General features: G+C 34.9%; 1 protein-coding gene across 1 annotated transcript; it reads right to left on the bottom strand.

Annotated features, from left to right (window-relative positions):
* Nucleotides 1–3,743: 3,743 nt before the first annotated feature.
* On the bottom strand, nucleotides 3,744–6,063 carry LOC140142568 (uncharacterized). Its single transcript, XM_072164562.1, has one exon. The coding sequence runs from the start codon at nucleotides 5,387–5,389 to the stop codon at nucleotides 4,130–4,132; it is 1,260 nt and encodes a 419-aa protein (XP_072020663.1). The 5' UTR covers nucleotides 5,390–6,063; the 3' UTR covers nucleotides 3,744–4,129.
* Between the last annotated feature and the right edge of the window lie 16,921 nt (nucleotides 6,064–22,984).

Genomic DNA, 22,984 nt, shown 5'->3' with positions numbered 1-22,984 from the left:
ACCTGAGTGATTTCGTAAATGTTATTAGCAGGTATATTTCACTTTTAATTACATAAAATAAACAAACTTTTCTAGTGATTACTGATTTTTCTAATTGTATCCAAAATGTTTTAAATATATACATATTTTAATCATATGTGAGTTACAAGAGATAATATTTACATATAAACACTATAGATATTATATATATGAACAATTCTTACTATACACGCGATATTTCTGGGTAGAATCAAATTCATAATTATTTACACAATAACCATACACATAAACCCCTCACCCCTCCTCCCACACCCACACAAAAACAAGCAATACAAGGTTTGAATATTATAATAATATGTAATATTGTCCCAAAAAAACCAAGAACCTTCATTTTGCCCTTTGTTTTCTCCTATTTCTGAAAATATGACCAAGTATATTATGTAAAGAAACATTTGTAAATTAAAATCGTTAATTTTAATAACCACAATTATTCAAATCGGCTCACAAGTTTTGAAGATATGTCATGTTAAAGATGAGATTTGGTTACATCAAAGATTAAGTAAAACAAACGATTAATGACATGGAACGATAATAACATTTGAGGCTTCGGTAGGCATTTGCTAGTGTAAAAAACTTCATGGTATATTTAACAGACCTAGATTTTTTTGTTTTGGGGACACCCAGTATTTGAGCGTATTTGAGATTCTCAATTTGCACATATTTTTTGAAGGATGAACTATTTAGCTACTTAGACTATTTGTTCTGATCTGTCAGAATTTTATATCTTAATGTATTAAATAAATTAAATAAATATCTACAGCAGCAATATTAAATCCATAATTATACAAAACACCGTTGATAAGAACTTGCTGATCACCAGCAAACACCAAAAAATTGTTTTAAACGTCTTGTTTTAAAATATCTACAGCAGAAATATTAAATCCATAATTATACAAAACACCGTTGATAAGAACTTGCTGATCACCAGCAAACACAAAAAGAGCTTTAAACGTTTTGGTCTTGGTTCTAGTTCTAGTTATACTGGAATTCACAGAAGACAACTTGTACGTTTTAGAGAGATGGTTATGTTCAAAACGTTTTAATGACATTTAAATGTCAGAAATGATCGTTAAAACGTTTTATATTTGAAAAAAAAATACAACAACAATTTTCAAATGTTGTAAACATGTTTAGCAAACATTTTGGAAAATAAAAATATTTTGTCAACACTTAATAAACACTTATTCAAATGTTTTCTGAATTTTCTTTTTTTTTGTAAAGTGTTTTGTGTTTGTTGGGGAGAAGACCATAGAAGAAAACTACTCATTGAACATTATATCGGTGATAATGTTATTATATTGAGTACCATGATGAACAACCATTGTATTCATAGCACCATACAATAGAAATTTACAAAAGAGAAGTGTTCTAGTAAAGTACGAAGTATATTAGGAAGTGTCCAGTACTTGAATGTTGTTTACTATACTATTCACACATCACAAAAATAATATTTTAATTTCGGAATTGATAACTGTGGTGCGAAGCATGTTATATATTTTTATGTGTCAGTTTCTTGTACTACTATATGTTACGGTTAACACTGGCCTTTAGTATGTGGCAAATACAATCGACTGTGTGAAATAATTGTTATCATTTCGTCTTCAATCACTGATCATACCTACCCATGCATAAAACATAAATCTTCATCTTCTGCTTAAATAAATAATATAATACAATACATAATACAATGCAAAAACATCTTCAAATTTACAAAACGACAACGGAAATAACCAGTAAACAGTTTTACACCATTTTCAATTTCTTGATTCACCTTTCTTCAAACTGAGTGATCTATAAAATTCATCAAATACTTCCTTCGGCATCATCACTTTATTTCCAGGATTACTAGGATCTTCAACAGTCATATATGAAGAATAGGTTGAACTTCGGTCGGGTTCAGGACGCGTCATGTATGGTGAATAAATCGAGCTTCTTTCAGACTCAGGACGCCTTTGTAACGACACATACATGGGCTCACTCCCATCAACAAGTGGCACGCTCCCGTGTGCTTGTGTTATCTCAGTGGATATTTTGTGGTATTTGCAACACATGATTATCGTTGTTGTCAGGAATGTGAGCATTAAAATAGTTGCTCCCATCGTACCTGCGGCTAAATATAAAACCGTGTGTTTATTTTCAGAAGAGCATTGGTTACACTCGCCGGATATTGATGCCTTTCCTTCATGTACAGCAATATTATTGAAACTGACCTTTGGGGGTGAACCACTGGTTTCAGTTCCAGGATTTAGAAAACGACGAGACCGAGAGAGGACCTATTTGACAAGACCTTTCAATGTCCGGAAATCCTACACTAGTTATTTTACAAACAAATACCGCTCTATTGTGTATTCTTGATATTTGAAGCGCGAGTTCAGAAGATACCATATTTTCATTGGTAAAATTGTGATCTAGAATAGTAACATCCGTGTTGCTGCAGCTCCATTTCAGATGCACTGACGGTGTGCTTTCTCAGAGGAACATGTAAGTGTCATTCTGTCACCTTCAGTAAAAACATATTTCTCAGGCGCTTGATGACATGTTGGATACATCCTACTTGGAAACAAGTATACTTCAATATTTACTGAATCTTTTGCAAGCTCAATGGCAGATCCGTCCATCCACGAGGTTACTTTACAAATATATTTACCTTTGTCTTCAACAAAAATATTTACCAGTGTTAAAAAGTAGGTCACCGTGCCTCCACTGAATGAACGTTTTGCCAGAAAAGCACGCTGGAGAAGATCTGATTGCAAGTAGTTATCACCAACTGTTATTTGTTCGGTACGCTCTCCAATCACACGTACGAAATGAACAGTATAGTCGGTTTGCATATTCTCTACATTGCAATTGATGGCTAGGATTCCACCTTCTATTACCGGATTTATTGGCGACGTTACAGTTACCCTTGTGTTTGCTGCATCTATCCATGCAAGTATGAAGCATAACAGCATTGCAGTTATGTACCGCGGTTGTCTGCTAAGTATATAGGAACAATACATATCCATGTTCGGTGGATTTTATTTTGTTAATTGCTTTATGGCTATGTAAGCAAAAAAAAAAAAAAAATAACATACTTATCTGGTTTCGTGAATTTTGTACGTATCAACCAGTATAATTCCAAAACAAAGAAGACAACGCTATCAGATATTAAATCACAACACGATAGCCGCCATCTTGTCTTGAATACACCGTCAAAATAACACTTAATTCAACAAGCATACATCAATCCTGCTGCATCCCCTCACCGTTGCATGGTAATAATAAATGTTATACTGATCATATATATATGAAGATGAAACCAGAGTAAACAAAGAAAGCTGTACCACCATTAACCTGATCAAAACCGGTCTGGTCGAATCAGGGTTTATATTCTCATGAATTAACGGAATCTGACCTATACGCATGCATAAATAATTAATAATCTGTAATATATTATGCGTGAATATTTTCTGCAGAAATAATAATGGCGTCGAGCATCATTTACGAGCCTAGATTAATTATCATAAATTATGATTCACTGTTCAGTGTTGACATGATTTATTCCAACTGCGTGGTCATCAGCAATAGAGGGAGCTAGAGAGCGTATGTAATGCATGCTATGCATACACCAGTGTTGAAAAGAGACTCTAAGCAAAACGTTTAACAAAACTTACATAATTATACCGACACGTGTCACAAGTGTTATATTCTACAACGGAATAATAAATATCTGTATCGTGTGATGTATAATAATAAATTTAAATGACGGTAATTGCTTAAAAGTATTAACCAACTTTTAGACTTATAATTTATTGCTATGACTATATTATGACCTGTATAATTTTTCACTATCTGCTCCTATAAGGTGGTTATAGAAGTATGTCTCCTAAACGCCTGTGAATGGTGTTAATTTTGAAATATTCTTAATTGCTAACACCGGAAGTAACTAGCGCTCATACAACAGAGAATACGTTTGTGAAACTTGAAAGCCGTTTACAGATCATGCTTAATATTACACGACTGAATGTAATGTTCACAATTTCCAGTTTATTTCTTTAATGTTTTAAACTATCAAAATAATTGTATTTCGGAACTGATTCGCACGCATTTTTCAATTTCTTGATTCACCTTTCTTCAAACTGAGTGATCTGTAAAATTCATCAAATACTTCCTTCGGCATCATCACATTATTGCCAGGATTACTTGGATCTTCCACAGTCATGTATGAAGAATAGGTTGAACTTCGGTCGGGTTCCGGACGCGTCATATAAGGTGAATAAATCGAGCTTCTTTCAGACTCAGGACGCCTCTGTAATGACACATACATTGGCTCATTCCCATCAACAAGTGGCACGCTCCCGTGTGCTTGTGTTATCTCAGAGGTTATTTTGTGGAATTTGCAACACATAATTACCGTTGTTGTCAGGAATGTGAGCATTAAAATTGTTGCTCCCATCGTACCTGCGGCTAAATATAAAACCGTGTGTTTATTTTCAGAAGAGCAGGGATGATTACACTCGCCGGATATTGATGCTTTTGCTTCGTGTACAGCAATATCATTGGAACCAACCTTTGGTGATGAACCACTGGTTTCAGTTTCAGCGCATTTCGCAAACGACGAGGCTGATAGAGGACCAATCTGACAAGACCTTTCCATGTCAGGAAATCCAATACTACTTAGTTTACAAGTAAATACTGCTCGATTATGTATTCTTGATAAATGAATTGCGAGTTCAGAAGATACCATATTTTCATTAGTAAAATTGCGATCTAGAATAGTAACATCTCTGTTGCTGCAGCTCCATTTCAGATGCACTGAAGGATATGCCTTCTCGGAATTACATGTAAGTGATAGTCTTTCACCTTCGGTAAAAACAGATTTTTCTGGCGCTTGCTGGCACGTTGGATACATCCTATTTGGTAACGAGTAAACTTCAACATTTACTGAGTCTTTTGCAAGCTCAATAGAGGACCCATCAATCAAAGATGTTACTTTGCAAATATATTTACCTTTGTCTTCCAAGGAAATGCCTACTAGAGTCAAGAAGTAAACTACAGTACCTCCACTGAATGGACGTGTTGCAAGAAAAACACGATGCAGAAGAGATGATTGCATGTAGCTATCGCCAACTGTTATTTGTTCATTACGCTTTCCAACGACACGCAAGAAATGAACAGTATAGTCGCTTTGCATATTTTGTACATTGCAATTGATGGCTAGAATTCCACCATCAACTACCGGATTTATTGGTGATGACACATCTACCCCTGTGTTTGCTGCATTTGTCCATGGTAGTAGAAAGCAAATCAAAAACAGTACTGCAATTCTGTACGGAATGTGTGTGCTAGCTTGTCGTTGATACATAGCCATGTTCGTTGAGTGTTATTAAACAGTCGAGATCAGAAGAAACGCGTTGTTAACATTACTTATGCATTGATCAGCTAGAAACAAATTGTATCGCTGGTTCCATTAATTTGACACGTATTGACCAGATTACATATCGGATAAGACAATATTATCAGCTATTAAAGCACAATACGGTAGCCGCCATCTTGAAGACACCGTCACAAATACTCAATTCAACAAGCATACATCAATCCTGCTGCATCCCCTCACCATAAGTATTGTAATAATTTAATACTGGTCATATTGTATATAAAGATGAAACCGCATTGGACAGAGAAAGATGTACGGTACCAACATTAACCTGATAAAACTGGTATGGTCGAATCAGGATTTATATTCTCACGAATTAATATAATCTGACCTATACTCATGCATAAATAATTGATAATCTGCTATACATTATGCATGAATAGTATCGGCAGAAATACTAATGGCGTCGAGCATCATCTACGAGCCTAGATTAATTATCATAAATTATGATTCACAGTTCAGTATTGACATGATTATTAACCAGCGTGGCTATCAGCTGTAGAGGGAGCTACAGAGCATATGAAGTACATACTATACATACACAAGTGTTAAAACGAGCAAAAGCAAAACGTTGAAGAAAACTTACACATACCTACACGTGTCATGAGTGATGTTTTTTTAACGAAACTGTTTTATAGATCTATATCGTGTGATGTAAAATAATAACTTTGAAAGCAACCAATTGCTAAAGCAACCAGCTTATTATGCACTGAATAATTGTATTTTATCTGCTCCTATAAGATGATTCGAACAAATATGTCTCTTAGACATTAATTACTCTAATACCAAACGCACCTTGTGCAGAGAATATGTTATGTGAAATTGTGAACTTGAAAGCCGTTTAAAGATCATGTATAATTTTACTTGATCGAATGTAATTATGATTATGTTTTTAACTATTAAAATATTTAAATCTCGGAATTTGTAAATGATTATTCTGCGAATAATGTTTAATAAATTTGTATGTGTCAGCCTCTTAATATAAAGTATGATAAATAGTAAAAACAAAAATAATTACCGATTCGGATTTGTTTCTTTATTTGAAAAGCATTTCTTCAATTGAAAAAGAAATTGACATGCATCATCATCAGAATCAAATACACCAACTTCATACCTGCAGTTGATTTCGTGCTTGAATGAGCACAAATTACATGAAAGAGTTCGCTAATTCAAATGTTGCAAACAACTAACATCAAGTACTAGATTATAATGCACGTTTTCCTGATACCGGGTGCTCAATAACAATCCAGGTGTACTTGCTAATAGTGGTTGCCCGATCATAATGCATGTATTTCTGATACTGGGTTCCTGATTATATAATGCAAGTGCCTAATTGCAATTGGCATATCCTTATCTGACAGGCGGATATATCAAATTCTGCTTCAACATAATCCAAAGGGCTACTTAATTTTGTTTTACTCTTTACATAAAAGGCATGAATCATATACTCCATCAATGTTGACATTATACTAATGAGTCTGTGGCAGATAAAATCGACAGTGTGAACTAATTTTTACCATTTGTTCTTCAATCACTTATCATTACCAACAAAATATCAATCTTTATCTTAACCACACATCGTCACCGTAACTACTGGTCCCTATCCTTACCCCCAAAATTACAGCAATTCATAAACTGGTCAAATGTAAGGAAGACGAAATGCCACGAGTCATAAAAGACCTTGTAAAGCTACCTAATGTATCATTTTGTGTACAAAGAGTGATTGCACTTTGTTTAGCTGTACTTGCCTTGTACCATGATATTTTAAATTCAAATCATATTATGTAGTAATATTTAGGTTAATATCATCACAATAGATTTGGTTTATCATGGTTTTAATTTATTTTAATTTACATACTTAATTTCAATTTAATTCAATTCAAGAAACATTTATTTCACAACTCAAAAATAAATAGTATAAATGACAAATGCCATAATTATTCAAACCAATTACATACAAAGCAAAGTAGTGAATCCGATCACAGGCCCACTGATGACAGTCAAATGCGATCACGTAAGAACAAACAACCTATTAAAAGGCAGGTGACAGGACAATAGTGGGCCTGAGACAAGATTATGAGGGGCATCAATAAAAAACCTAAAATAAAGTTGTGGGGCAACACGCGGGGAGCAAGCTCGTGGGTGCGGGTTGCCGGCAAACAGTACAAACAAAAATACAAATACAAACAGGACAAGACAAGACTTTAAAAAAAAAATAAGATGTGAACAGGAGTCAAAGAATAATTACTGGTAAACCGGTTTAGAAAGCAAATTGCTCTTAAATTGATGTTTGAAAGAGCTTGTGGATGTGGCATTTTGGATGGAAGTGGGAATGGAGTTCCAAATGTTAACTCCATGCACTTAATGATTTAAATGTTTAATTTCTACTTTAATATGTTTGAGCTTAGTGACTATACAGGGAAAAGCTAACTTGAAATTACAATGGGAACATAACATGCATAGCCAGGTAAACCAGCGAAAGAACTCCGGACATACCTGCCTATGCGGGGACTTGAACCCAGGACATTCCGCTTAGTGACTACATAATATAAGGCAGAAACACCTTCTAAACATTTACAAACGGCAACAAGGAAATAACTATCAAACAAAATGACAGTACTTTTTAGTTTCTTGATTCGCATTTCTTCAAACTGAGTGATCTATAAAATTCATCAAATACTTCTTTCGGCATCATCACTTTATTACCAGGATTACTTGGATCTTCCACAGTCATGTATGAAGAATATGTTGAACTTCGGTCTGGTTCCGGACGCGTCATATACGGTGAATAAATCGAGCTTCTGTCGGATTCAGGACGCCTCTGTAACGACACATACATGGGCTCACTCCCATCAACAAGTGGCACGCTCCCGTGTGCTTGTGTTATCTCAGTGGATATTTTGTGGTATTTGCAACACATGATTATCGTCGTTGTCAGGAATGTAAGCATTAAGATTGTTGCTCCCATCGTACCTGCGGCTAAATATAAAACCGTGTATTTATTTTCAGAAGAGCATGAATGTTTGCAATCGCCGGATATAGATGCTTTTCCTTGTACAGCAATATCATTGAAACCGACCTTTGGCGATGAACCACTGGTTTCAGTTCCAGGGGATTTAGTGAACGATGATACTGAGAGAGGACCTATTTGACAAGACCTTTCTATGTCAGGAAATCCAACACTAGTTACTTTACAAACAAATACAGCTCGATTGTGTATTCTTGATATTTGAAGTGTGACTTCAGAAGATACCATATCTTCATTAGTGAAATTATGATCTAGAATAATAACATCCCTGTTGGTGCATCTCCATTTCAGATGCACTGAAGGTTGTCCTTTTCAGAGGAGCATGTTAATGTCATCCTTTCACCTTCATTAAAAACAGACTTTGCAGGTGATTGCTGACATGATGGGTACATCTTATTGGGGAACGAGTATACTTCAACATTTACTGAGTCTTTTGCAAGCTCAACGGATGATCCATCCACCCAAGAGTTTACCTTGCAAACATATTTACCTTTGTCTTCCGACGACATATCTACTAACGTCAAGAAGTAAACCATCGTGCCGCCACTGAATGAACGTTTAGCAAGAAATGCACGCTGACGAAGAGGTGATTGCAAATAGTCATCACCACTAGTAATTTGCTCATTACGCTTTCCAACTACACGCACGAAATGAACAGTATAGTCACTTTGCATATTTTGTAAATTGCAATTGATGGCTAGAATTCCACCATCGACTACCGGATTTATTGGTGACGTTACAGCTACCCTTGTGTTAGCTGCATCTGTCCAAGCAAGTATGAAGCATAACAGCATTGCAGTTACGTACCGCGGTTGTCTGCTAAGTATATAGGAACAATACATATCCATGTTCGTTGGATTTTTTTACACAGAAGAGATGTCCGAAGCAACGTTCTTAATAGCTTTATAGGCTATGTAAGTATCCGTCATCAAGAAAGAACATACCTTTCTAGTTTCGTTGAATTTGTACGTATCGACCAGTATAATTCCAAAAGATAAGACAACACTATCAGATATTAAATCACAACACGGTAGCCGCCATCTTGTCCTAAAGGCACCGTCAAAATAACACTTAATTCAACAAGCATACATCAATCCTGCTGCATCCCCTCACCGTAGCATTGCAATAATGCAATCCTCGACATATATTTATGTATATGAAGATGAAGCCAGATTAAACAAAGACAGATGTAATGTACGGTACCACCATTAACTTGATCAAAACTGGTCTGGTCGAATCAGGGTTTATATTCTCATGAATTAACAGAATCTGACCTGTACGCATGCATAAGTAATTGATAATCTGTCATGTATTATGCGTGAATATTTTCGGCAGAAATAATAATGGCGTCGAGCATCATTTCCTAGCCTAGATTAATTATCATAAAGTATGATTCACTGTTCAGTATTGACATAATTTATTACAACTGCGTGGTCATCAGCGATAGAGGGAGCTAGAGAGCGTATGTAACGCACGCTATACGATGCATATAGTACACCAGTGTTGAACAGAGCCTCTAAGCAAAACGTTTAACAACCTTACATAATCTTTTTGCAACACTGTCTCGTGTGATGTATAATAATACATTTAAAAGTATTAACCAGCTTTTAGACTAACGATTTACCAATAATTTATTATGACCTGTATAAGTTTCTTACTATCTGCTCCCATAAGGTGGTTAAAAGTATGTCTCCTAAAATCTGTGATTTGTGTTTTATTGTTAAAATATTCTTAATTGTTTACACTGAAAATACCTAGGTTTTATACAACAGAGAATCAGGAACTTGAAAGCCGTTTACAAAACGTATTTAATACACAAACGCTATCATATTACAATTTCCAGGATTGATAAATGATTCTTATGCGAAGTTATGTGTGCCAATCTGTTGTTATAAAGAATAATATTTTAAAGTATGATTCATAGATTAAAATTGGCAGTGCTAATAATAAATGACCATTAAAGCTTTCTATAAGTATGTGGTACAAACATCGACTGTTTGAAAGAATTGTTACCATTTCGTTCTTCAATTAAGTGTCATAACCCTGACCATACCCTACCCTAACATTGCCTAATGGTAATTCAAAAATTACCACAATTTACAAAGTGGTCAAATGAAATGCCATGAGTCGAATTCGCAAGACTTTGTAAAGCTAACTGATGCACATATACTAAATTAAGTGTTGTAGCACTTACTTTGAAACCATGATATTTTTAAATTCAATTCATGCAGCAATATGTCAATCAATATTGAATATTCATTAAATATATGTATACTTAGATATACGTTAATTTCTACTTCCATATCTTTGGGCCCAAATGACTACATAATATAATGTGCAAAACATCTGTTACATATTTACAAAACGACAACAAGACGATAAACAACAAACACAATAACAATACTTTTCAATTTCTTGTATCCCCTTTCTTCAAACTAAGTGATCTGTAAAATTCATCAAATACTTCCTTCGGCATCATCACTTTATTACCAGGATTACTTGGATCTTCCACAGTCATGTATGAAGAATATGTTGAACTTCGGTCTGGTTCCTGACGCGTCATGTACGGTGAATAAATCGAGCTTCTGTCGGATTCAGGACGCCTCTGTAATGACACATACATTGGCTCATTCCCATCAACAAGTGGCACGCTCCCGTGAGCTTGTGTTATCTCAGTGGATATTTTGTGGTATTTGCAACACATGATTATCGTTGTTGTCAGGAATGTGAGCATTAAAATTGTTGCTCCCATCGTACCTGCAGCTAAATATAAAACCGTGTGTTTATTTTCAGAAGAGCATGGATGGTTACACTCGCCGGATATTGATGCTTTTCCTTCGTGTACAGCAATATCATTGAAATTAATCTTTGGTGATGAACCACTGGTTTCAGTTTTAGGGTATTTAGAAAACGACGAGACTGATAGAGGACCAATCTGACAAGACCTTTCCATGTCAGGAAATCCAACACTAGTTATTTTACATACAAACACAGCTCTATTGTGTCTTCTAGATATATGAAGTGTGACTTCAGAAGATACCATATTTTCATTGGTAAAATTGTGATCTAGAATAGTAACATCCGTGTTGCTGCAGCTCCATTTCAGATGTACTGAAGGGTGTGCTTTTTCAGAGGAACAAGTAAGTGTCATTCTTTCACCTTCAAGGAAAACAGATTTCTCAGGCGCTTGCTGACATGATGGATACATGTTATTTGGGAACGAGTATATATCAACATCTACAGAGTCTTTTGCAAGCTCAATAGTGGATCCGTCAATCAATGAGGTTACTTTGCAAATGTATTTACCTTTGTCTTCCGACAAAATATCTACCAGTGTCAAGAAGTAAACTATCGAGCCGCCACTGAATGAACGTTTTGCAAGAAATGCACGCTGACGAAGAGCTGATTGCAAATAGTCATCACCAACAGTAATTTGCTCATTACGCTTTCCAAATACGCGCACGAAATGAACAGTATAGTCACTTTGCATATTTTGTATATTGCAATTGATGGCTAAAATTCCACCGTCTACTACTGGATTTATTGGTGACGTTACAGCTACCCTTGTGTTTGCTGCATTTGTCCATGCAAGAAAGAGGCATAACAGTATTGCAGCTATGTACCGCGGTTGTCTGCTAAGTGTATAGGAACAATACATATCCATGTTCGTTGGATTTTTTTACACAGAAGAGATGTCCGAAGCAACGTTGTTATTGCTTTATGGGATATGTAAGCATCCGTCTATGTAAGCATCCGTCAGCAAAAAAGAACATACTTCTCTGGTTTCGTTAATTTTGTACGTATCGACCAGTATAATTCCAGAAAAGAAGACACCACTATCACAACACGGTAGCCGCCATCTTGTCTTGAATACACCGTCAAAATAACACTTAATTCAACAAGCATACATCAATCCTGCTGCATCCCCTCACCGTAGCATGGCAATAATAAATGTAATACTGATCATAATTATGTATATATGAAGATGAAACCAGATTAAACAAAGAAAGCTGTACCACCATTAACCTGATCAAAACCGATCTGGTCGAATCAGGGTTTATATTCTCATGAATTAACGGAATCTGACCTATACGCATGCATAAATAATTAATAATCTGTAATATATTATGCGTGAATATTTTCTGCAGAAATAATAATGGCGTCGAGCATCATTTACGAGCCTAGATTAATTATCATAAATTATTATTCACTGTTCAGTGTTGACATGATTTATTCCAACTGCGTGGTCATCAGCAATAGAGGGAGCTAGAGAGCGTATGTAATGCATGCTATGCATACACCAGTGTTGAAAAGAGACTCTAAGCAAAACGTTTAACAAAACTTAATTATAATTATACCGACACGTGTCACAAGTGTTATATTTTACAACGGAATAATAAATATCTGTATCGTGTGATGTATAATAATAAATTTAAATGACGGTAATTGCTTAAAAGTATTAACCAACTTTTAGACTTATAATTTATTGCTATGACTATATTATGACCTGTATAATTTTTCACTATCTGCTCCTATAAGGTGGTTATAGAAGTATGTCTCCTAAACGCCTGTGAATGGTGTTAATTTTGAAATATTCTTAATTGCTAACACCGGAAGTAACTAGCGCTCATATAACAGAGAATACGTTTGTGAAACTTGAAAGCCGTTTACAGATCATGCTTAATATTACACGACTGAATGTAATGTTCACAATTTCCAGTTTATTTCTTTAATGTTTTAAACTATCAAAATAATTGTATTTCGGAACTCATTCGCACGCATTTTTCAATTTCTTGATTCACCTTTCTTCAAACTGAGTGATCTGTAAAATTCATCAAATACTTCCTTCGGCATCATCACTTTATTGCCAGGATTACTTGGATCTTCCACAGTCATGTATGAAGAATAGGTTGAACTTCGGTCGGGTTCCGGACGCGTCATATAAGGTGAATAAATCGAGCTTCTTTCAGACTCAGGACGCCTCTGTAATGACACATACATTGGCTCATTCCCATCAACAAGTGGCACGCTCCCGTGTGCTTGTGTTATCTCAGAGGTTATTTTGTGGTATTTGCAACACATAATTATCGTTGTTGTCAGGAATGTGAGCATTAAAATTGTTGCTCCCATCGTACCTGCGGCTAAATATAAAACCGTGTGTTTATTTTCAGAAGAGCAGGGATGATTACACCCGCCGGATATTGATGCTTTTCCTTCGTGTACAGCAATATCATTGAAACCGACCTTTGGTGATGAACCACTGGTTTCAGTTTTAGGGGATTTAGAAAACGACGAAACTGATAGAGGACCAATCTGACAAGACCTTTCCATGTCAGGGAATCCAGCACTAGTTATTTTACAAACAAACACAGCTCTATTGTATATTCTTGATATTTGAAGCGTGACTTCAGAAGATATCATATCTTCATTAGTGAAATTATGATCTAGAATAGTAACATCCGTGTTGGTGCATCTCCATTTCAGATTCACAGACGGTTGTGCTTTTTGAGATGAACATGTTAATGTCATCCTTTCACCTTCATTAAAAACTGATTTTACAGGTGATTGCTGACACATTGGATACATCTTATTGGGGAACGAGTATACTTCAACATTTACTGAGTCTTTTGCAAGCTCAACGGATGATCCATCCACCCAAGAGTTTATCTTGCAAACATATTTACCTTTGTCTTCCGACGAAATATCTACTAGTGTCAAGAAGTATACCATACCGCCATTGAAGGAACGTTTTGCGAGAAACACACGATGCAGAAGAGCTGATTGCAAGTAGCTATCATCAACTGTTATTTGCTCTGTGCGGGTACCAATGACGCGCAACATATGAATAGTGTGATCGTTTTGCATATTTTGCACGTTGCAATTGATAGCTAGAATTCCACCATCTACTACTGGATTTATTGGTGACGTTACAGCTACCCTTGTGTTTGCTGCATTTGTCCATGGCAGCAGAAAGCAAATCATAAACAGTACTGCAATTCTGTGCGGAGTTTGTGTGCTAACATTTCGTTGACACACAGCCATGTTCGTTGAGTGTTTTTACACAGACGAGATCAGAAGAAACGCGTTGTTAACATTACTTATTGAGCAGCAACAAACATACTATATCGCTGGTTTTATTAATTTGGCAGGTGTTGACCAGTTTAAATCTACAAACATTATCAGGTATCAAATTATAACACGGTAGCCGCCATTTTGAAGACACCGTCATAATACTCAATTCTACAAGCATACATCAATCCTGCTACATCCCATCCATAGCAATAATGTAATACTGGTCATATTTTGCATGAAGATATAACCGCATTAACAAAGCAATATGTACGGTACCAGCATTAACCTGATCAAATCTGGTCTGGTCGAATCATGGTTTATATTCTCATGAATTAACAGAATCTGACCTATACTCGTGCATAAATAATTTATAATATGCCATACATTATGCGTGCATTACGACTAATATCGGCTGAAATACTAATGGCGTCGAGCATCATCCACGAGCCTAGATTAATTATCATAAATTCAGTATTGACATAATTTATTCAAACAAAACAGCATGGTCAACAGCGATAGAGGGAGCTAGAAAGCGTATGTATAAATGCGTGATATACATACACCAGTGTTGAAAAGAGCCTCTAAGCAAAACGTTTAACAAAACTTCCATAATTAATACCTGCACGTGTCATAAGTATTGTTTTTGCAATGAAATAAATGTAGATTTATGTCGCGTCGTGTGTTTTTTAATAAATTCCAAAGTAACTCAATTCCTGAAGCAACCAGCTTTTACGCTTACGATTTATCACTATGGCTATAATGGCATATTTAAGTTTCTTACTATCTGCCCAATAAGATGATTAAAACAAGTCTCCTAAACGCTGTCATTTGTGTTGAAATATTCTAAATTACTATTATCTGTTATACAACAGAGAATACGTTATGAGAAATCGGGAACTTAAAAAGCCATTTTGCAGATCATGTTTAATACATGATTAATGGTACTGTTCGTTTTATCCTATTAAAATTTACAATTATAGAATTCCATTACATGAATAACTAACAAACAAAATTACAATACGTTCAATTTCTTGAGTCACCTTTCTTCAAACTGAGTGATCTATAAAATTCATCGAATACTTCCTTCGGCATCATCACTTTATTTCCAGGATTACTTGGGTCTTCCACAGTCATGTATGAAGAATATGTTGAACTTCGGTCGGGTTCAGGACGCGTCATGTAAGGTGAATAAATCGAGCTTCTGTCGGATTCAGGACGCCTCTGTAACGACACATACATGGGCTCACTCCCATCAACAAGTGGCACGCTCCCGTGTGCTTGTGTTATCTCAGTGGATATTTTGTGGTATTTGCAACACATGATTATCGTCGTTGTCAGGAATGTAAGCATTAAGATTGTTGCTCCCATCGTACCTGCGGCTAAATATAAAACCGTGTATTTATTTTCAGAAGAGCATGAATGTTTGCAATCGTCGGATATAGATGCTTTTCCTTGTACAGCAATATCATTGAAACCGGCCTTTGGTGATGAACCACTGGTTTCAGTTCCAGGGGATTTAGAAACCGACGAGACCGAGAGAGGACCGATTTGACAAGACCTTTCCATGTCAGGAAATCCAACACTAGTTACTTTACAAACAAATACAGCTCGATTGTGTATTCTTGATATTTGAAGTGTGACTTCAGAAGATACCATTTTTTCATTAGTGAAATTATGATCTAGAATAGTAACATCCGTGTTAGTGCATCTCCATTTCAGATGCACTGAAGGTTGTCCTTTTCCAGAGGAACATGTTAGTGTCATCCTTTCACCTTCAATAAAAACAGATTTTAGAGGTGATTGCTGACATGTTGGATACATCTTATTTGGGAACGAGTATACTTGAACATTTACTGAGTCTTTTGCAAGCTCAATATTTGATCCATCTACCCAGGAGTTTACTTTGCAAACATATTTACCTTTGTCTTCCGATGAAATATCTACAAGTGTCAAGAAGTATACCATACCGCCACTGAATGAACGTTTTGCGAGAAACACGCGATGCAGAAGAGCTGATGGCAAGTAGCTGTCATCAACTGTTATTTGCTCTGTACGCGTACCAATGACGCGCAAAATATGAACAGTGTAATCGCTTTGCGTATTTTGTACATTGCAATTGATGGCTAGAATTCCACCTTCTCTTACCGGATTTATTGGTGATGACACATCTACCCTTGTGTTTGCTGCATTTGTCCATGGCAGAAGAAAGCAAATCAGAAACAGTACTGCGATAATTCTGTACGGCTGTTGTGTGCTTACATGTCTTTTATACACATCCATGTTCGTTGAGTGTTTTTACACAGAAGAAATCAGAAGCAATGCGTTGTTAATTATTCCTTAATATGCATTGATCAGCATATAAGAAAACGTTGATTTCATACATTTGTCACGTATCGGGCAGTTCAATTCAAGAAGATGGCTATAAATATTATCAGATATAAAATTACAGTGCGTAAGACGCCATCTTGTAGACACCGTCAGAAATGACACTTAATTCAAGAAGCATATATCAATCCAGCTGCAGCCCCTTCACCACAGTAGTGTAATAACACAAATGTAATACTAGTTGGATATACATGAAGGTGAAATTGGACTAGAAAGATGTACGATACCACCATTATCCTGATCGAAACTGGTCTGGCGGAATCAAGGTTTATATTCTCATGAATTAACAGAATATGACCTATACTCATGCATAAATAATTGATAATCTCCCATATATTATGCGTGAATAATATCGCTACAAATAATAATGGCGTCGAGTATCATCTGCGAGCCTAGAACAATTATCATAAATTATGATAAACAGTACAGTGTATAAACGCTTTCTTACACGTTGTCATAAGCGAAAGAGGGCGCATGCATAAAATGCCATTGAAAAGTGCTTGCTATTATATTTCAGATTGTTATTGTAACGTATTTTTAACATGTTTCATGTTTAAGAGACTATTTTTGCGCATCTGGGGACAATATATTTTGAAAGTTTGAATAAGGTTCGACATTTGAAATAGAAAATTGATATAATAAATTACCATGGACATGATTAAAGGAATGTTAGTATTTTGCTCTCTCGCCATGTTTAAAAAACATCATTCTGTCATTTATCCTTTAACCACTTTAACCACATGACATATCCCATAAACCATTATCATAACCCCCTAACCCCTAAATCACAACCTCCTAACCCCTAAGCGTAAGATAAAACCTAGTAGCAATTTGTAACATGCAATGATTATAAATGTCTTATAAACGAAGTTGCAAAAGACTTAATAAGGATAGTTGATTCATGAAACAAGTTTGGCATTGTTTTACCTTTAGATTTATACCGGGAAAATTTTAATTTATTTTATGTAATGGCGATTATGTCAAAATCGTAACAATAGATCATGTTTGGTTCACGGTTTGTTGTGAAAAATATAACTGATGTGGTATTTTGAAATTTACAATTATGTTTGATGTTTCGATTTCGATTTCTATTTCGACCAGCAAATACGATTCAGCTATAGCATCTATACACACGTTATACCAATTATATTACCACCAAGATGACAACAAAGAAATGAGTTATTTTAAGTTTTTGATTCACGTTTCTTCAAACTGAGCGATCTGTAGAATTCGTCAAATACTTCTTTCGGCATCATTACTTTATTTCCAGGATTACTGGGATCTTCAACAGTCATATACGAAGAATATGTTGAGCTTCTATCAGGTTCAGGACGACCCATGTATGTTGAATATGCTGAGCTTCTTTCTGGTTCAGGACGCCTTTGCAAGGATACATAAAGTGGTTCGCTCCCATCACAACGTGTAACGCTGTTTTGTGCTTCCGTTATCTCATTGGATATTTTGTGATATTTGCAACACATAATTACCGTAGTTGTGAGAAAAGTTAACATTAAGATTGTTGCTCCCATTGTACCGGCGGCTAAATATAAAATCGTGTGTTTATTTTCCGGTGTACATGGATTCTTACAGTCACCAATCAGTGCTGGTTTTCCTCCACTTATAGTCATGTCATTTGAGAAGTCATCAGGAGAAATGACACTACTTTTGGTATCGGGTGATTGAGAAAGTGACGAGACAGTTATAGGACCAATTTGACAAGACCTTTCAACATCAGGAAATCCAATACTTGTCATTTTACATAGGAAAACAGCTCTATTGTGTAATGGTGATATGTGTAGTGCGAGTTCAGTTGATACCATATTTCCATCACTCGAATTACGAACAGAAGCAAATTGATTCATATTATTATAGCTCCATTTTAAGAAAACTGATGGATATCCTTTTTCAGAGCTGCAAGTCAGTGTTAATCGTTCACCTTCATTGAAAAAGAACTTGTCGGGTGTTTGTTGACATGTCGGAAATAGTTTATTAGGAAATGAATATACATCTATATTCACTGACTCTTTGGCAAGCTCAATTGATGTACCGTCTGACCAATAGGTAACTTTACATATATATTTTCCCTCATCTTCTAGGGAAACATCAACAATTGTTAAGAAATACGCTACTTGTCCGCCACTGAATGACCGTTTGGCCAAAAATACACGCCGCAGCACTTCCGACTGCGCGTACATATCCCCTAATGTTATTTGCTCCGTACGTCTATCAATCACGCGCAAGAAATGCACAGTGTATTCGCTTTGCATGTTCCATACGTTGCAATTAATGGCTAAAATTCCACCTTCTGTAACCTGACTTTTTGGAGATGTTACTTCTACCCTCGTAACTGCTGCTTTAGTATTCACAGAAATAAAGCAAAGAACAACCGTTATAGTCCAAATCCGTGATTCCATGTTAAGATCGTTGACGTGCATAATCAATTGAGTTTGATTATTTTACACCGTGGAATTAATTATACTCTTTGCGTATACAGATTCCGTAAAACAAAGAAGTTACTGTTCATAATTCTATAGTCATGTTAGAAGCACTAATCTCTCACTACATGTAAAGGCAAACCTGAACGTAGAAGACAATTGTCATAACAGACGCCATGTTGGATACATAATACCATCAGCAATACCACACCTTCCACAAAGCTTACGTTGATAGTAAGGTTCCAATATTGCTCCCCGGATAATGCTGTCACGCAAAGATGTAATATGCTACACGTGTTATTTCGGCAATCAGATGGCGATACCACATTTAAACAAAGTAAAATGCACTGCAACAACACCGCAACTGAAATCGTAGAAAAAAGCAGTCACTCCATTTTACAGAAAATTCCCAATATTAATGTACCAACAAATTTATGTTCTATGTAGAAATATATTATGCGTAATTAATATTGATATCCATGAATAATAATGGCGTCGAGCTTTATTGGCAAACCTAGAATAATTATCATAATTTATGATTTACAATGCAAAAATTACACGATGTATTAAAATAAGCGTCAGTCATCACCGATAGGGGGCGTATGGATTGTAGATTTCACGTTAGTGTCTCATGAACCACGGTTTACCATACTTGCAATATTTATGCTATGCACTTGAGGTAAACTAAACCATGCCAAAATAGCTTAATGATTTAACGAAATTAGTAATCATTTTTTGAAAATGCATGATACACCTATAATAATGATTATCCATTACATAGATTATTGAATTAATTGTTTCACTTACATTATTAGTAACGATTAAAATAAATGCTTATCATATTTATTCACAAAAATTATACGAATAACAATAGCATTTAATGACGGGAGTATCACGCTTCATTTATGTTTCGAATTTTAATTAAAATTATCAAGAAAGATCTTTGTTTTCTTGATTCACGGGAATAATGTTTGTTCAAGTTGCATTTTATAAATGTTGAACGAAAAAGTGCATTAGATGAATGTATACATTTAATTTTCATGTACTCTTTTGCTTTCAGATTTCCGCTTCGAGCCTTCCAATATAGCCTTTTAAAACACTGACGACTGGGTATATGTATCTTATTTATCTTATTTATTTATTTATTTATTTATTTATTTATTTATTTATTTATTTATTTATTTATTTATTTATTTATTTATTTATTTATTTATTTATTTATACTTAATTATCGATTATTTTACTTTGTGTTTCTGAGTGATTTTAGCCTTTTAAGTTTCAAATCGACAGGGATCCACTTACCGGACAAATGGTTGTATAACTAAAACAGTGTGTTGTTGTCCAGTATCTTTCCCAGTTATATCACTCAATATTTTATCTTTTGTCTTTTGTGAAATTGACAGCAATAGATTCCGGTCATATTATGCAGACTCTCTAAGTTATCATAATCACTGTTATATCATATCCAGCGATATTTACATACAAGTAAACACTAACAACCCAGCAAACACAAAACGTTTTCGACATCATTCGGAAAAGGTTATAAAAGGTTGTCAGAAAACGTCTAAATGTCGGGTCTTATAAAGGGTACATTAATGGTATAAAACGTTTTCATAACATTAAATAACATTTGTTGGTAATTTACTGCACAGCAAACACAAATGTTTTACAGAAAATATTTAAATGTCGGGTTATATAAAGGGTATAAAAACGTTTTAATAAGATTCCAAAACATTTGTGAAAACTTGGTACAAATCATTCTAAACAGAATGTTATTTTGGGGTTGAAAAAATATTTTGCAAACAAATTTTGCCCAAAATATTTACAATAACGTTTTTAAAATGTTTTACGACCTTTATATACCCCGACATTTAAATGTTATTAAAACGTTTTGTAAAAAACATTTTAAAAACATTTCTGTGTTTGCTGGGTGCAAATATTTTACCATAATGTTATTTAAGTGTTGACAAAATATTTGGCCCAAAACTGTTTGCAAAAATAGTTTACAATGACATTTCGAAAACATTTTAAAAATATTGTTGTAGTGTGTTTTCATACAAAACGTTTTAAAACGATTTCATGACCTTTATATGACCCGACATTTTAATGTTATTAAAACGTTTTTACCTAATTCAAAACCCAAAATATTAACTTATTTAAAACGTTTTAGAAACGTTTTTTGTGTTTGCTGGGAAAAAGTATGAGCAAAACTAACCGATTGAATAGCTACTGAGTAGCATGAAGAACAACCTTCATATCCCAGCACTAAACCGCAGAAGTTGAAAAAATTCAAGTAGTCTAGTACATTATGGATATATTCTGGGTAGTGTCTACAGTAAGCCAATAACTTAAGGTACCAGTATACGTTGACCAGTGTATATCCTAACCAAAGACAGATATGTCATAATTGGAACCAGCCACGAATAGCCGCATCTTTTAGCTCGAACTTGAGACCTAATTCGTTGAACTTGTTCAAGAAATAAAGACACGACGATCCAAAAACCCAAGAAGAATTAAAAAGTTGCAGTATGCTCCGTTGTAGGCTATTAATTGGTACAGACAGCGCTTGCGAACAAGAGAACTAGTGTGAATGCTTCTATTGATAAGCACATACAACTATCGTCGTGCTTTCATTGTTTAGAACACAAAAGTGTAATTTTTGATTTCATTTCTTCATTATGTTTTAGATCACCGTTTCTTTAATCCCCAATCAATTTCAACAAATAAAGTCTTAAATCAGAGCTAAAGAGTACAGGTATTGGTTGTTGGTTTTAATTTGGACATATTTGCCTTTATTCAGGATATACAGGGGTGAACATAACTGGTACCTTAATTCTTTGGCCCGGTTCTTTAGCTTACTGTATATAAAATATAGAAACGATTAAAGATAATTGTTCACTATGACATAACGTTTTACAGTATAAACTTACAACACTATTCACATCACAATAACAATATTATATTGAATTTTGAAATTGACCAATGATTATTGTGTAAAAATTATTCTACTCCGGCAGTCTATAGATATATAATATAGTAATATGTAAGTCTACATTAAAAAGGCAGGATTAGTAGATTAGCAGTAACTCGTTTCAATTTGACTCGTATTAAAGTTTACTCTATTTTAATATGCTAAATGTTTAAAAATAAAAAGCTTTCCTCAGGTCTCTGGCAGATACCATTACATATTGAAAGAATTATTACCATTTCATCCTCTCTAATTTTGAGCGTACTATTTCGTTCTTCATCTACCACAACCATACCTATAGACTATGCCATAGTCTATTTTTGATGTTAATCATGATGAAAGCATTCAGTTGAACTCGAAATTATACTGATATTAATTACATCAAAATACTAGTATAAAATTGTTATGAAAAAGTTTATATAATTATATTAGGGACAGTAAAAGTAAAGTGTACGTAGGCTTATATTATTGAATGCAACATATCATAATGTCATAATTATATTGGCACTTCAATACTGAACAATTCTGATTTTAGAATCTGCCAGTTTATTAATCGCGAAATTCCATGTTAAAAATAGACTTTGAACTTTGATAGATTTTGAACGGGCAAAGTCCCTAACACTCACACTGTCAATCATACT

Source organism: Amphiura filiformis, chromosome 20 (genome assembly GCF_039555335.1).
Source record: "Amphiura filiformis chromosome 20, Afil_fr2py, whole genome shotgun sequence".
Lineage (NCBI taxonomy): Eukaryota > Metazoa > Echinodermata > Ophiuroidea > Amphilepidida > Amphiuridae > Amphiura > Amphiura filiformis.
This window is presented reverse-complemented; position numbering and strand designations above follow the sequence as displayed.

Coding starts and splice junctions, on each gene's coding strand:
- LOC140142568 (XM_072164562.1), bottom strand. CDS start 5,389: ATGGCTATGTATCAACGACAAGCTAGCACACACATTCCGTACAGAATT.